Source organism: Symphodus melops, assembly GCF_947650265.1.
Source record: "Symphodus melops genome assembly, chromosome: 21".
Classification (NCBI taxonomy): domain Eukaryota; kingdom Metazoa; phylum Chordata; class Actinopteri; order Labriformes; family Labridae; genus Symphodus; species Symphodus melops.
The window spans coordinates 9,554,825-9,571,079 of NC_136711.1; the positions used below are offsets into that span (position 1 = coordinate 9,554,825).

The 16,255-nt window shown below is 39.8% G+C and overlaps 2 protein-coding genes across 2 annotated transcripts; both read left to right on the forward strand.

Annotated features, from left to right (window-relative positions):
- The first annotated feature begins 6,166 nt into the window (after positions 1 to 6,166).
- On the forward strand, positions 6,167 to 11,989 carry stub1 (STIP1 homology and U-Box containing protein 1). The gene is made up of 8 exons (XM_079372707.1): positions 6,167 to 6,316; positions 7,002 to 7,217; positions 7,330 to 7,528; positions 7,926 to 8,091; positions 8,225 to 8,300; positions 8,420 to 8,476; positions 9,228 to 9,344; positions 10,205 to 11,989. Exons 2-8 carry the CDS (start codon positions 7,104 to 7,106, stop codon positions 10,328 to 10,330), a joined length of 855 nt encoding a protein of 284 aa, XP_079228833.1. The 5' UTR covers positions 6,167 to 6,316; positions 7,002 to 7,103; the 3' UTR covers positions 10,331 to 11,989.
- Positions 11,990 to 13,197: 1,208 nt separating this feature from the next.
- On the forward strand, positions 13,198 to 14,450 carry LOC306842482 (C-reactive protein-like). The gene is made up of 3 exons (XM_079372774.1): positions 13,198 to 13,328; positions 13,464 to 13,542; positions 13,646 to 14,450. Exons 1-3 carry the CDS (start codon positions 13,326 to 13,328, stop codon positions 14,254 to 14,256), a joined length of 693 nt encoding a protein of 230 aa, XP_079228900.1. The 5' UTR covers positions 13,198 to 13,325; the 3' UTR covers positions 14,257 to 14,450.
- Positions 14,451 to 16,255: the final 1,805 nt, after the last annotated feature.

Sequence of the window (16,255 nt, forward strand, 5' to 3'; positions counted from 1 at the left end):
TCTGAATTTAATGAGGAAGAGATAAAATTCTATTCTGAATCATAGTTCAATGCAACAAAGGAGTAAATGTTACATTTTTAAGAAGAGCAGAATACCCAGATGAGTCATCCACTTTAAAAACGTTTCTCAGATGTGATCCAAACTTTATCAGTAACAGCAAATATGCCAGTGTTCATGAAACCAGCACAGTTGCTATTTTTTAAAACACAGCCACAATGGAATAGTGAATATTCTCAAAGTACGATCTTCACAACAAGTTTTTCTTTTGAAACCCTGACTTTCCATAGCTAAATAAGGTGGACTGTGCAATTTTGATCCAATACCCTTTTCATTGCGTCTTCAATAAGACACTGTTGCATCACTGTTACGCCTTGCCTTAAATGTCCCAGAGGTACAATGGTTAGGCGAAGTCTTTCTGCTGCTGAGATTGCGTTGAAGGTAAAATGAAGAATTAATCAGAATTAAGGTGTAAACTAAAGCTAACAAGAATATTTGTGTGGACAGATGATGAGGTGGAGTTGTTACTTCAAGTGACCCTAAACTACAAAGAGAGTCAATTTAAAAAAAATACTGTATTTCAACTGGGAGCGAGCAGCACAAACAGAACTTTGCAGTCAGCCATTGTTGTAGTTGTCTATAGCTATTGACAGGAAGCATATGTGCGATAAGATAGAATCAAGTGGGCAACTTCCAGTGTTGAAAAATGAAGTAGATGCAAAAAAAATCTGCTAACTGCAGAAATGATCATGTTTACAGCCTGGTGCAAAAAAGAAATTGATTAGTTTATGACTCAGCTGGTACACATTGTTAGGGAGATGCACGTTTTTATAACTCATTTTTATGAAGGATAAATCACAAAAAGCGGCAGGCTGACTTGATTGACAAGTGCGGTTGTAATGGTTTTTCAAGAGTCTTAAAACTGCCCTCAGCTCCAGCTCTAAGCCTGTAATTAGTTTGACTGAAAGTTAGGTTGAGACAACATTTCCAGCATGGCGACTGCCTTTGATGGGACTCTAAAACTTCCTGCAGTAACAGATGGGAGACGTCACTTCGGCTTTGTCCATTAATATCTGAAGTCCATGACCAGCACATGGCTCATGTGTGGAACGGTTATGCACATGGGTGTAAGGCTGCTGTTTCAAGAAAGGGTGTAAAAGGAAATAACATATACAGTGCTTTAACAGTCTTAGCACTTAGATGTGTAAGCCACACAACATGATTTTAGCCAGTCAGGTAGTATTGGTCCACATTTGTCTCTGCCTGTCTCCTTTTTTTTGCATCCTACTCTTTTACATTTAAAGTGTCCATGAGTTCCTTACTATTATGGCTGTGTTTCTTTTTTTCCATGGTGGCGTACAAACATATGTATCATGATTTCAATAACATCTTGAGTACTTATTGTACTGGTATGTTTCACTGCGTTTTGTGTCTACTCTAAAAGATCCTAAAAACCCAAAGCTATAACACACATCTTCTCCTGGTCCGCCCTGAGGGACTGCTGTGCACGATTACACACACACACACACACACACACACACACACACACACACACACACACACACACACACAGCCTAAACAAACTGCTGTCTGGCTAACGTTCACACACACAATTAGCCCTCTTCTCATTATGTCTGCTTTAGCTCTATAAGACTGCATTGGATTTTGGGTGTGGGGGCTGGGGATGGGTGGGGCTGCTGACCCTGTAGAGGATGACCTTAGGGGACACAATAATGCAAGGAGTAAGCAGGGGGATCAGGGGGAAGGGGGCATGGACATTCAGGAAAGAAAAGTAACTTCTTAGTGTCCCTGCTGGTTGTGTCCTGTGAAGACCCTTATTGATTTTCTATGTGAAAAACACACTGATTAGTCATCTCCAGTTAATTTCATGAGCTCCATCAGAACTCATGCTTTTGACTTGATAATGTGATGAGATTCGACTAAAACAACGCTCATTATAATATGAAAAAATCTCCCTCTTCTCTTTTGCAGCCTGCAATTAATTACAATCACAAAACATATTGTTTCCATCAGAGTGTAGTTTTTTGCAAATGAATGCTTAACTCTATTTTTTTTATTTAAATGCATCGGCGATTGATTCGTGGATGGATTTCCCTCCGCATCCCTAAATTACTCTGACACAAGAGTTTTGATTTCCCTCCAAAAACTCTTTTGTAAAACATCTCCCCCACCACTCACACACAGCAGCCTCCTCTACCCCCAGCCATCACACATCAATCCTCAGTGGGTGTGCGTGGGTGTGTGGGTTTAGGGAAGTGGGGGTGTCTCAAGCGTGATGTTAACCCCCCAGGATGTAAAGGATTTTTGGACTAACACTGCAAGTTTTAAAAAAAAAAAACTTTTGGATCACAGTACTTTAGCTTTCTAAATAACAATCAGTTAGACGTAATCAATCTGTCTTTAACTGTAACAGAAACAGAAAAAAACTCTTCTTCCCCTCCTGTGTGTAAAATCTGTGTGCAGTGACCAAATAAATAGGATGGAGCTATGCTTCAGGATCATTAACCCCCCCCCCCACCTTCCTGTTGTCAGGAAGCTTAATCAGGGCTGCAGAGGTGTGTGGATGATCTATGACCTGAGGGTGTCTCTGGCTTTTCTTTTCCTTGCCTTTATTTTAGCATCAGCACATCCCCCATTAAACTCTTAACCTAGAGAGTCGACTTTTGCAACCAGGCACATTAACACAATTGGTTGTTCACAATAAATGATTACCAAACACTTCTAACCAACAGACTGGAGGGAAATATAGGCAGAAAAATCTGGTGTAAAATGAGCCTGCATCACTTACACTATTATAATAAGATAACCTAATGATTTCTTTATGTTTAGTAATACCGACAACCAGAGTACTTCACTTAAACTAAAATAAGTTCAAGTGTGGCGTTGAAATCATGCTTTTGTCAATGACAATTGATAAATGTTTCCGCATCTTAATGTCAAACAGATAAGAGAAATAGAAAGAAACCCTTCAAACATCCATTTCATACGACAAGTTGGAGAGCAATGTGTCCATTAAAAACTGAAGGAAAGCGTTTGCCTGATAAAGGTATCGTACCAAAACATTGCCAATAAAGGTTGATTTGTTAGTCAGATAGGAGTATCAGAGCATTCATTTGAGATTGATTTCACTTAGACAGCACACGTTATTCTTATTCTGAAGAAAAGGATCACATTTTAAGTTTAATTTGTAACTGCTGTGTTAACTGAAGTAATAATAATAAAATACTGATAAAACAAGTGTAACTTACTTTACTGTGAATTGGATGTTACTAGACCTTGCCCCCACTTTTTCAGAATAGAGTTGAATGTCTTTTGTACAGAAAGCCTAAGACATCCAGGACTCGGAGAGGAGAGTGCTGCTGTTCCTATTTGTCAAAATGTGGCCAACATGCAAGAAAAAAATGTTTATATTACCGACTTTAACATTTTGTGCAACTATTTTAGCTAATTGGAGTGAAGATCATGGTGGATATCTGCATGTTGCATCTTTGGGTCCAATCATTCAAACATGTTAAAAGTGCTTTTATTCTCCAGAAAGCAGTGAAAGTAGAGACAGCACATTAACTGTGTACGGTTAATGTGTGATGATGCATCAGGGTCTATCTTTTGTGAGAGCAGCTTTCATTAATTATTGGACACAACTGCAGTCAGTGCTTGTTTAATGGTTCAACAAGTACACGGAAAGCAAGAAAATGACGCTTGTTGGCTAACATTGTGTGCACGTGTGTCTGAAGAAGTGGTTTTCTTTGTTCTAGCAGTGTAATAGTCGACAGCAGTGTTTGCAGAGCCAAGAAAGAGCTGGTTAAAGCAACTAAATATACAAACATTTTCCAAGACCCTGTTACATGAGGGACCTTCACTGACATTGAGACAATATAGTCAAACGTCTGACATTAAAAGATGTTTAATGGTTTATAACTGAAATTCAAATAATAATTTCCAACATTTACATCTTCTTTCAGTTAACACAGAGGAACTATTCTTTCACTTGTTTTGTCCTGTTGCATTCAGATCCACTTGAACAAACTGCAATAAGTCTATGAGCCTGTCCCCTTCTCAAAATGAGCAAACCCCCCTAAACAAAGAAGCACCATTGTAGATAAATACGGCTTTTGTTTTACCCATTTGAACCTGAGGTTTCCCTTAACGCTGAGGAGAGTGTGTTCACTCTTTTTCTCTTTTCAGTCGCTTTGGCGCTGAATTGTGGACAACACTGCCAAATTGGAAAACGACGACACAGGCAAAGAGAAAGAGCACAATCAATCAGGAAGTGGCAGCTTTTTCAGATGTGCCAAAGGAGCAGGGCAACTTCCTGGTGTGGTTGCCAAGGTGACAAGAAGCTCGGCCAACCGGTGCAGTAGGCAGCAGTTGGGGTTTAAAGGGGGGTAGAGGAGGATGACAGTTGGGATATTGGACAAGAGGAGCGAGCATGGGGCAGTTTAAATGTAAGCACTGAATGCTTCAAACAGCATTCTTGTTGACACTCACTATGCAGGCTTTCTATTCTGTTAACAATCCTACGCAAACAGTCACTAATCCCTCCAATTAATCCCAATTATGCCTATGTGACGCTGGATTGTTCTCACAAAAAACCTTGCTGTACAACTTTGAATGAAAATGACCTTTTATTTGTAACACTGCCATTACTGTACATATGGACCACACTTTTATGTCTTTTGGGAAAAAAAGAGTAAAAAAAGAGATTTTTATAGTATAAAGAAGATTCTGGCAAGTGAATTGGGCTCCAAAAAACGGTAAAAATATAATGAGAAAAAAAGCATTAATTAATGGGATGAAATCGTCAATTTTGGATTTGTATCATTCCATCAATAAACTGTCTCCCTGCATGCATATCTTTTTATCTTCTACAAAGTACTATGAAATTATTATTAATTCCCAAATTAGATGCCTTTTGGGGAATTTTAAACACTAACCATACTTTTTGTTCGTGATGCCTGTAAATACAGGCCTGTGAAATTGTTATACACAGGGGACTTTTTCAGTCTGTGCTGGTTGGAAACTTCAGTTTCATATCTGTAAATTTGAACTTGCAGCATGAGTGCGTTTAGCTTCATTAGTCTGTGTGTGTGGTACTGAACCCCTAAGAGTTGTGACTGGGGTTCTTAAATTGGGTAGGTGGGTGTTCTGGGGGGATCAGAGCACCAGAGTGGCTGAGATGGGTAAACACAGCTGGGGACACACATCGTTGGTGGGTCTGCGGCTCAACGGCCCCCTTCACACATTTATCAGTGTGTTTGCTCAGGGGATGTGTCCTAATCTTTACACACTGATCTCTGTGCGAAGTCTCCATAGAGGCCCGACAGGCTGGGATGAAAGTGACCCTGGCCACAGTCACAGGCGCGTTAAGTCCTGGATGGCTAAACTTGCATGTTCTTCTCTTTATCAAGGCTAATAAAGGTTATCTGCGGATCTCTCTGTGTGTGGCTGAAGCTCTCTGTGTGTGGGATGTCCCTGATCATATAAACTATAATCTCACCTCTCTCTTTGAATATGCCTCCTGCATAATAAACAGATCATTGTGAAGAAGTGTAAAGAGCTTAATGGTCCCTGAAACAAATGTGCTAAAGTGTTGAACCTACACTTCTTTCATTTAACTTATTTATGAGGAGCCACAATTGTATTAAATCACTTGTAACTTCATAACATTTAAGCTGGCCTAAGGCTTTGTTAATCGAATATGAAACCCTTTTCTAAAAATATGCAAAAAAAAGTGCTCTGAGTTTTGGAAAAGTGTGAAGACTTATTTTTGCCTCTCTTTTCCCTAAAGGTTTACTTCAATTCTATGATTATAGAGCGCCATCTGCTGGTCATCATGCTGTATTGTAGTGCTCACTCCTATTAAATACGCGTTGGAATCAAAGGTTGGATGGAGTTAATAAATGCAGTAGGCCAACACGGACTGTAATGTAATCTATTGAAATACTTGAAATACAATACACTTCACTACCGAATTGTAGTGAAGTGTTCATTGTGCTCAAATGGGGGATAATTAAAAACGCAGTTTTTATTCTCTCTAAATATGTATTTCTTATGAGTTAATTATTATTCTAGCTTAAACGTATTTGTTTCCTTAATTGTGACTGATTTTTTTATTTTATGTTTTTTCAGACGAGCAATAAAAACAATTCCCTCTCGGCTTCCGTCGCCGCCGCGTAAGCGTATGACGTCAGCATAACAACAACCTGTCATGACAGCTAGGGAAAAAAATATCGACTAAAATTTGATATATAAATCATACAAAACTGTAAAAACCTGGATGCAAGCTTCCTTTTATACGGTAAGGTTTAGATATTACACATCCCAGAATCAATCTTAACTTTCGAGGAATTTGACAAAAAATAAAAATGGAACAAGCTGTGTAGCAAACATGCTAACCTAGCGTTAGCTCATTTTCTGTTTTACCCGGAGTTGAAGTAAGGCTGAAGGAGGCTGAGGAGACATTTCCAATCAATCGAAGCAACCATGAAGCAACCTAAAATTGTCCAATTCTAGTGCTGATAAAGTGGCATGTTTTGTGTTAGTGGTTAAAAAACTGAGCTTTCCCAGCTAGCTTAGCTCGCTAACAGGCTAACATTTCAGCACCGATCTCTTGTTTCTCTCTCAAAAAAAATTAAAGACAGTTTCCACTTCAGCTGCTGCAACAGATGTGTATTAAATGTTACCAAGACGTCTCTCGGTAGCTGTTTGTTTACGTCGATAAACATCTGTCGTACTGAAGGGATGAAACGTTTCAGTTTTTACGACAGTGTTAAATGTTTTCTGACTGCTGAGCAGCTCATCTGGGTACCACTGATGTCCGTCACATGAATAGTTAATTCTCTGGCAGACCCCGCTGTGTTTGTGCACACTCAGCACATTAAACCGAGGCTTTTTGGGGTGTATGCAGTCAGCTCGAGCTGTCAATGGTGACCTGACTTTACACACACACCGTCTCTCTGGTCTCTCTTGTTCGTGAGATCCAGGAGGGACAGGGCATTCTTGAACCTGTCAGTTAGCCAGCCGAAGAGACGGGGAACAGGATAGGGAAGCAGGGCGAGGCGGGCCCCGCGGAGCCGGCGGAGAAGATGGCCGGCAGCCCGGAGAAGAGTTCAACCGCGCAGGAGCTGAAGGAGCAGGGGAACCGACTTTTCCTGTGCCGCAAGTACCAAGAGGCTGCTACCTGCTATAGCAAAGCTATTGTGAGTAACTGTCGCTGTGAAAGAGAGAAATACCTGTCGTGGAATTACTACTGAAGGTAGAGTTTTCATTGCAGAGATCATTGCACATTGTCTGGTATTTTCTGTCTTTCAGAACCGTAACCCGTCTGTGGCAGTGTACTACACAAACAGGGCTCTCTGCCATGTGAAGCTGCAGCAGCATGACAAGGCTCTGGCAGATTGTAAGCATGCACTGGAGCTGGACAGCCAGTCAGTAAAGGCCCACTTCTTCTTGGGCCAGTGTCACTTGGAGCTGGAGAACTACGATGAGGCCATTGGCAACCTGCAGAAAGGTCAGAAGAAACTAATGACAGATGGTGAATCTTATGCAACGCTGTGTGGTAGTGTAAGCATCTTGCATTATGTTGCACAGTGTTACTCGTCTATTTCCTCATTTCTGTTTATTTCTCAACTCTGTCATTCTCTCTGCTGTCTGTGATGAAATGCTGCGCCCAGAATCCTTGATTCAAAATCTTTATTTTGTCGTCCTTATGTTATTTCTTGGGCACTGTGGGAGTACTGCATATATATGCTGAGATGGGAATTTAAGCACTAGACTGGATGATTGTGGAAAGTTGTACATGTCAAAATTGTTGCGTTTCTCTTAAAAGAGTTACCATAAGCAAATCAAACCCTGGAAGACAGCTGAATGTGAACAGGTGTTGCTGTTGTGATGCTTTTCTTCTGCAGCTTATAATCTGGCAAAGGAACAGAGGCTGAACTTCGGAGACGACATCCCCAGCGCCCTGCGCATTGCTAAGAAAAAACGTTGGAATAGTATCGAGGAGAAGCGCATCAACCAGGAGAACGAGCTGCACGCCTATCTAACCAAACTGATCCTGGCTGAGAAGGAACGGTGAGGCTGCTCATTTTGTGTAGTAATGTCCTGATGAAGGTTATGGGTCACTGTAATGAGTCGTGTCATGTGGGCGTCATTATTATTTTGTCAGAGAGAAGTCATAATTTATCTCAACTTTGTATTGATGCAGAGAACAAGAGGAATACAAAGAGAAACAGGACGACAATCAGAATGGAGGAGATGTGGCTAAAATAGCTTCTAAACATGTACGTTACATTACATTAACTGGTTTGCACTTACTGCTTTTAATAAACACATTTATTGACTATATACCCAAAATGAATATTGATGAACACATGCTGACGTGCTAATGTTTCCCTCCCAGGACAAGTATCTAGTGGACATGGACGAGCTCTTCTCTCAAGTGGATGAGAAAAGAAAAGTGAGTATAAACAATGTGCTTATTACTGATCTTTGAGCATGTTCTGGTGTGAAATGTGTTTTCATCCATGCAGTCGTATCCTATCCCAACCAGGAGTTTATCCCAGCATGCAAAGGGCAAAATGTAGAGACGCATCCTGCGTAGGTTCTCGCTATCATCCATCACAGAGCTAACAAGGAGACACTGATCACATTCACCCACACAAGCCCATCTTCTCTAACAGTGCGCACACCTACTTCACACCATCTTCTTTGATCGTTGACATGGCAACAAGGAAAAAGACAGAAGTGCATATTCTGATTAGTGTGCAGTTCTGATTACTTATTTATTTCTCATGATTTGAGGCTGATGATTTTTTTTTTAATGCACTTCATCCCTGCGGTGTCTTTATCTGCTTTCTTCGATAGTTTTTTTTTTTATCTGTGAGAAGGCACTTTTACCAAAAGCTAGACAGACCGTTGTGTGCTATTACCAGCCCAAGCTGTTTCTATGGTAACCGCCGGTATGGGTTTGCATGGGGGTGTAGAGATTCATTGTCCGTCTGTCCTTAGTTGTTGTCTGAGCTGACACCTCACAGACCGTATTCTGAACCTGACAGAATTCAATCCTCACATGTAAACAATGATTCGGTTTTTGTGTTTGATTGCCAAGAAAATGTGTCATTAAACTTTGAGGAAGCCTGTAAGATAGACGTGTATTTCCTAGCTTTTTAATAATTGGACTCTTTTTGAATCAACATTGATCCTTTCAGAAGCGAGAGATCCCAGACTACCTGTGTGGGAAGATCAGTTTTGAGCTGATGAGGGAGCCCTGCATCACACCGAGTGGAATCACTTACGATCGCAAGGACATTGAAGAGCACCTACAGGTAGAAGCAGCAGCTGCTCTATGTGTCTGTTCAGAGGTTAGATGTTGAGCTCGTGACCTCCGGGATGATAATTTAAAGTTCTCACTCTCAGAAAAGTATGACCTCAAAACAAGCAAAGGATGAGGAAACGGAGACGTGTGAAAGTCTGTGCAGAAACTCAGTCAAAGCCACAGTGTGAACAGGAAATACAGTTTTTTCCATCCGTCACTTTGCTGCGCTTAATCTTCTTTTCATTCCTCTTGATTATCTTGCACAAGATACAAACAATAATGTGCCACGAACCTGTTCTGCCATTTTCACAAAATACTTTGTTTGTAAAGCATTAAAGCTGAAGATTACATTCATCCATTGGACCAACTCTGAGCACAGAAACAAATAACGACCACAAAGATTTGAGTCTTACAAACAGATGAATAGCAATTTAAAAAACAAGATTAGATAAATACTTCACCAATGAGAGTGCTTTTTATTCCTCTTTATGAAATCTTTCAACTGACACACAGTATTATGAGAGTATTATGCTGTGTATCTTTATCGGTCTCACTATACCATCCCTTTACAATGATGCTGTCCTCGATTCAATGTCACGATGTGTCTTGATTAGTTTCATCCTCAACCAGTTCTTCATCAATGAAGACGAGCAGTCTGATGAATAGAAACTGCCTTTGTCATTATAGAGAAAATGTTTTCGAAATCAACGTCAGCATAAATGTCTTTAAACGTTTCACCAGAATAAAAAAAGGGACGGGGAAATGTAGAAGCTACGTCAGTATGCATTGATGTCTAAAGGTTCAGGATGCACAGGATGTAGATGACTTTCAACACATTCTAACAGTAGCTTGTCACCGGCTTCTCTACAGCGAGTGGGTCACTTTGACCCGGTCACCAGGAGTCCTCTGACCCAGGACCAGCTGATCCCAAACCTGGCCATGAAGGAAGTAATCGATGCCTTTATCCAAGAGAACGGCTGGGTGGAGGACTACTAAAGGGACCCCCCCCCCTCCTCCCACCACCCTCCAGATATCAGATCATCCTCTTGCCTGGATACGAACTTTACACAGCAGTCAAAGCCACATTAAAGACTACCAGAGGAGAGCCATGTTTCTCAGTCCGCCTCCTTCTCCCCACAGTTTATCTTTGCTGTAAAACGCCCTGCTCCAATCTTCTGAGGCTCGATGTTTCAGGCTTGCTTTTCCCTTTAAAGCCCTCCTTTCATTCTGCTCCTTCTCTCTGCGATCACTTCCTGTCATCACATTTCTAGTCTTCTAAGCTTGACTCCTTTCTTTAGTCACAATAAGGGGCCATGCTCTCAGGTCTCACTCCCTCCCTCCTCTGTCCCTCTCTCTCTCTCTCTTTCTCTGAGTGCCACAGTCCTTTTACAGCATCAGCATTGCACTCCAGTCTTTCACAGCAACCGCCGATATTTAAAAAATGACACGTGGTGGTTTGACTTATTAAGATATTGGCCTTTTATTTGGCATTTATAACAGTGTTTATTGGTCTTTGTTTTCATTCATCCTCCACTTCTTGGTGTATATTTGCTGAAGTGGAATCTGAAATGCCAAAAACCTGTTTTCTCATGAGGTTGACCAGTTTGTATGCAAGTTTTACTTCACGATACATGAGGAATAGTTCTAGAGAATTAGGTCCCGTCTCCCCACCTGACACCATGCTGTAAGATTTTTAGTACATCTTTAGGGTTTTCTTCTTCTTTGCATATCAATCCCAACCCATTACAGACAATTGAAATGAGTTGAATGTATGAATATTGTACTCTTTAGGTTTGACTTGCAGTAATTCAATATGTTTTATATTATCAGGACAATGAACAAAGGTTTTCATGAAAAGCGGCCTTGAACTCTTTACAACAACAAAAAAAAAGAATGGAAACAGCTGCATACAAATATAACATAAATATAAACAGAAGTAGGACTGCTCACTAACAGTTTTCACATTGCTGGATATTAATGGATAGTGTTGAAATGTTTGACTTTTGGTGGATGACATCAATCACTCTGGTTGATGTGTAAATGGTCTGTGCTGTCTGTGTCGGTCATAAAAAAGTGTTTTTGGGCGTCGTGTTTGGCTCGTGCTGTTTGCCTGGAATGACATCAGATCATCAAGCATGAAGTACAGTGTATTTTCCTTTTTAGAGGCAAGAACATGTCTTTTTCTTCTTGATGCCTTTTTTGCTGTTTCTCTGACACACTTTCTCCCCCACGTGGAACAGAATACGGCTCGAGCGGCGTACAAAAATCAATCCTCCTGTTTCAAATGCTGGAAGAGTTACGACCATCGGATCTCATTCATACCTCAATCCAAGCTCCTTTTCAGTTCAGCACTATCAGTTTACCTGTTTTCTAGCTGAATGTGTGTCTGTGGTCATTGAGGCCTGTGAGTGTCGCGTGCAGGCTGTGTAAATACGTTGCTTGTGTATCTCAGATTTTATTTCTTGACAACATAGGTTTCTTGTTTTCTGGAGAAATCCTAGAGCTTGACAAACTGTATTAAATGTAGATATGTTGATAACATGAATGCCTGGTTCTGTTTTCAGTTGTCCCATTAAACCATGACCTTTGATTTTTGTTTGTTGTTGTGTTTTTGACACAAGAGGTTATCATTAAAGAGATACCAAGTATGATGAACTCTGAACTCCTGCTCATTTTTTACAGCTTCTCAGCATTAGTGTTATAGGTCAACGTTTACTCTTCTCTTTGAATCTGAAAATATTGAAGAATTTTTATGGCTTTCAATTCAGAGATTAAGTCACTTTTCTTATGAGACTGCTTTTTTGGAGTGCATGAAGTTTTACCCCTCGCAGGTTTTCATACATCAGTGCATTCTACTTCTGCTTTTCTGTTGAATTTAAATCCAAAAAGTTTTTACATTCATTGCCCTACAATGGTGAAAACAAACACATTCAAACAAAAATCAAATATGGCAGGAGCAGAGTCCAGCAAAAAAACGTCTCCAAAACAAAGTTGAAGAAGGAAGGTGTTTTGAAGTCAGATGAATGACGCTGTACCCTGTCTGTTCGCTAACTGGAGTGGATCTAACTCATATTTTTCAAAGCATATCATGGCCACAGGTCTGTAGTCGTTATATTCAGTCGGACAAGACTTTTTTGGAATAGGAAAGATGGTGTTTTTTTTCCAGGGGGCAGGGACTTTCTTCTGATAAGTAACACAACACAGTGGTCTGACCACTACATTGACATATTTAAGTTTTTACTGTCCTACTCTGTTGTAATTATCCAAAAGTCATTTTGAATTAAAAATGAAAGACTCTTAAAGAAAACGATTCAGTGCAGTGTGCCCAGTCAGTCAATTATAAGGGTCACAAAAAGAGTCAATAAGAAGAGATATTACTTTATTGTTCCCCAAGGGGAAAATCAGGCATTGCAGCAGCAGCAGCAATACAGAAATCAAAAATGAGAAAAGAATACAATAGCTCCATAAAAACAAATCAGAAAAATAATAGTAGATATATACAGAAGAATATAGATTAACAGAAACTGTTTGAGATCAGACATGATGCAATTGAGTTTTTTGAAGGGTCATTTATCAAAGATGTCTCACATGAAAACTACATTGTGTTTGGGACGAATGTCAAACTCTCACACATGCTGTCTGCTATGATTTAGGTGAACTGATCCTTTAGGATGAGGTTACAAACACCCACAATCTGTCGTAAAGAGATTTGTCACTGCAAAAAAACCCCTGCAGAGATGTATGACATCTGCTGACGAAAGACTATTCAAACTCTCTGGGTTTATCATGTGATTGAGACACATACGTTTTTGCATCAGTCACACAATAAAGGCAGCGTCACTCAGACCCTCGCACACCAGGCCTTTTGTCAGAGCGTCCTCCTGAGAAGAGCTGACATCACGGCCTGTGCTAGGAGGGAAGAGGACCGAGGCACGGGGTGTAAGCACGCGAGACCGAGTTAGCAACACAGAGGAAGACTGACAACATCAAAATGGTAAGGACTCCCAATGTTGTTGTTTTTTTTTTTTTACATAATTTGTTCTCTTATGTGACTATTGTGTTCAGAGATCTTAATATCTGCTGTAACATTGTCTTCAGTTGATAACGGATGTTTTGTGTGTATTTGTAGAGAGTCAACACTGTGAAGCTCGCTGTGGTTGTGCTTGGTGTTTTTGGATGGTCAATGACACTTTCTTCTGCCACCCAAGGTATTATTACAAAAGTAAATTTCAAAAGGTTTTACTTATGCTCATATTTCTCCTTGATTTTTGAATTCTCATTAACTGTACAATCCCTGGTGCGTTCCTCTAGTGGGTCTGGGTGACAAAGTCCTGGTCTTCCCTTATGAGACTGACTTCAGCTTCGTGGCTTTGATCCCTCAGAAGGAGATGGGACTGAAGGCCTTCACTCTTTGCATGCGTGTGGCCACTGAGCTCCCGGAAGAACGACAGATCATCCTGTTTGCCTACCGGACGGCCGACTATGATGAGCTCAATGTGTGGCGTGAGAAGGACGGTCGAGTGTCCTTCTACATGAGCGGAGACGGGTCCTTCTTCCACCTGCCGCCTCTCACCACCTTCCGCACCAGCCTCTGCCTCACATGGGAGTCCCGTACTGGCCTCACTGCATTTTGGGTCGAAGGTAAACGCAGTACCTACCAGGTGTACAAACCAGGGCACACCATCCGTCCAAAGGGCACCGTCCTCCTGGGGCAGGACCCAGACAAACACCTGGGGGGTTTGGAGGCCGTGCAGAGTTTCGTTGGAGAGGTGACAGATCTGAACATGTGGGACTTTGTGCTCTCTAGGAGCATGATCCAGGCCTGGCACTACGGCCACAAGGTCCCCAAGGGCAACATCTTCGACTGGGCCACCATGGAGTACGAGCTGAGTGGGAACGTGATGGTGGTGGATGATGACTGACTGGAGGTGGAGTCTAATGGAAAGAGGGACGAGGCCTTAGAGATTTGTGGTGGACTGATACTCATTTGTGTCATTGTCCTGCTTAGATTTGGTGTTGTGCTATGTTAAAGTCCACAGATCTCTGGTTTCATGTTACATGAAGAGCCTCTTGGAAAAAAAGTAAAAAAGTAAAAAAAAAAAAAAATGTTTTTTTTTTGGGGGGGTTCATTATCGTTGTTCAGTATTTAATGTAATCCAGCATCACAATGCACTACCAAAACTTAAATCAGTTGTTCATTTTAACTTACTGATAAATACATACTATTTGCCAGATGTATCCACTGGATGTCACTCTAGTTCACTCTAGACATTTGTGTCAAATGAAGCAGTAAGCTCTGCACCATTTAAATTTGGCAATGCTTTGTAAAAACATGTAATGCACAAAGTCATCAATTTTTCATCAAAATTGTTCCAAAAAAAAAAAGAAAATGTGTTGTGTCAACATCAACATGTTTAAATGTGATATGATCAATTTTTGGTATGGAGATCAAGCAAATATAAAAACTAATAATGACTGACTAAATAAGTAAGACGTGAGCTGACAGTAATATGATGCTGTTATGTGATTAAGAGCACATCTTGATAAGCTTTTTAGAAGCATTTTTGTAATAGAAGAAGAAGAAAAAAAAGGTCATCATAATGTGATGGTTTCCAATTAAATGTTAAAATACAAAATATTGTTCAGTATTTAAGTAACAGTTTGAATTCATTAAGTATGTTTGTTTGTCCAATGATAGTGAGGATCAAAAAGGGAAGGAGGTATTAACACAGTCGAGTCTATTATTCCTCCTGTAGACTTCCTGATTTACCAACACTGACACAATTATCATGTTTAATATCCGTGGCTGTAATGTTGCCTTTGGTAACAATACTCACTCATGAATTTTCCATGTTTGGACTGATGTAAAAACGCTTTTGGGTCTGAAATAAAATCACACCATGATGTGCATCACTAACAATGTTTCTAATTAAAGAGAATATTTCTCCTTTGAACTCTCCCACATTCTTTTTTTAAAATCTACTCCTGAGACATTTTAAAGGACTACCTGTAATTTCTTCTTCACATTATTTAAACTTCAGAATGATCCTATTGAATTTATGTAATCCTTTATTTGAAATGTAAAGAATTGCACAGAGGAGGAGGTACATCAAATGCACATTATTTCACACCAATCAGGGATTTTATTTTTGAATTATTTTTATTTTTAGTAATAAAGCAAACATTTATTGTGATCGGACATCAGAATCAGATGGAGGATTTTTGCCTAATAGGTGAAACATGCTAGGATTGTTCTTCTGCATAAGAGCAAATATATAAAAAAGCAAAAAAAAAAAAAAAACAACAACAACAAGTTAACAGAATGAATTCTACTTGGAAGAAACTGAGACTTTTCTTTGTCCCTTTTTGACTCACACTGACACCTTCAATTATTTTTAAGACTGCTTTGATAAAATGTCTTTTCAATTAAGATTATTATTAATTATTATTATTATAGACTGGGAAGCTTTCCCTTCTTTGAGGGTTTTCTTACATTTTATTTTCCCATGAAGACTTAAAATTTCCTTTATGTTTTATTCCCTTTCTGATTTTCTTTTTCTCCCTCTGTGATATTTTTTTTCCTTTCTTTTACTTTGTATTTCTAGGTCTTCAAGAGAAGAGCATCTGCACGTATTATTGTATTTTTAGATTGATTCATCTATAGATTGTTTTATTAGGGTTTATCATGGATCATCAAAAAAATAATCTCTGGACTGAAAGAAAGTGAAGTTTACTTTCCTTGTCTGATGAGCAACTAAAGTATTTTTCTGTCTCTGTTTTTTTTCTTCTTTAAATTAGATACCAGAGTGAAACACTTACTTTAATGTGCTTCACATTGTGCATGCTTGACAACATTTATAGGAGGATCTAAATTTTGAATATAGATTTCAGGTGCTGTTATTATGCACAATGCCTTCTTGG

Excerpts from the sequence above, each read along its gene's own strand:
- stub1 (XM_079372707.1), top strand. The coding sequence starts at position 7,104 with ATGGCCGGCAGCCCGGAGAAGAGTTCAACCGCGCAGGAGCTGAAGGAG. Across the intron at positions 8,092-8,224 it reads ATCCTGGCTGAGAAGGAACG|AGAACAAGAGGAATACAAAG; the intron begins GTGAGGCTGCTC and ends GTATTGATGCAG. Across the intron at positions 9,345-10,204 it reads ACATTGAAGAGCACCTACAG|CGAGTGGGTCACTTTGACCC; the intron begins GTAGAAGCAGCA and ends GCTTCTCTACAG.
- LOC306842482 (XM_079372774.1), top strand. Across the intron at positions 13,543-13,645 it reads ACTTTCTTCTGCCACCCAAG|TGGGTCTGGGTGACAAAGTC; the intron begins GTATTATTACAA and ends GCGTTCCTCTAG.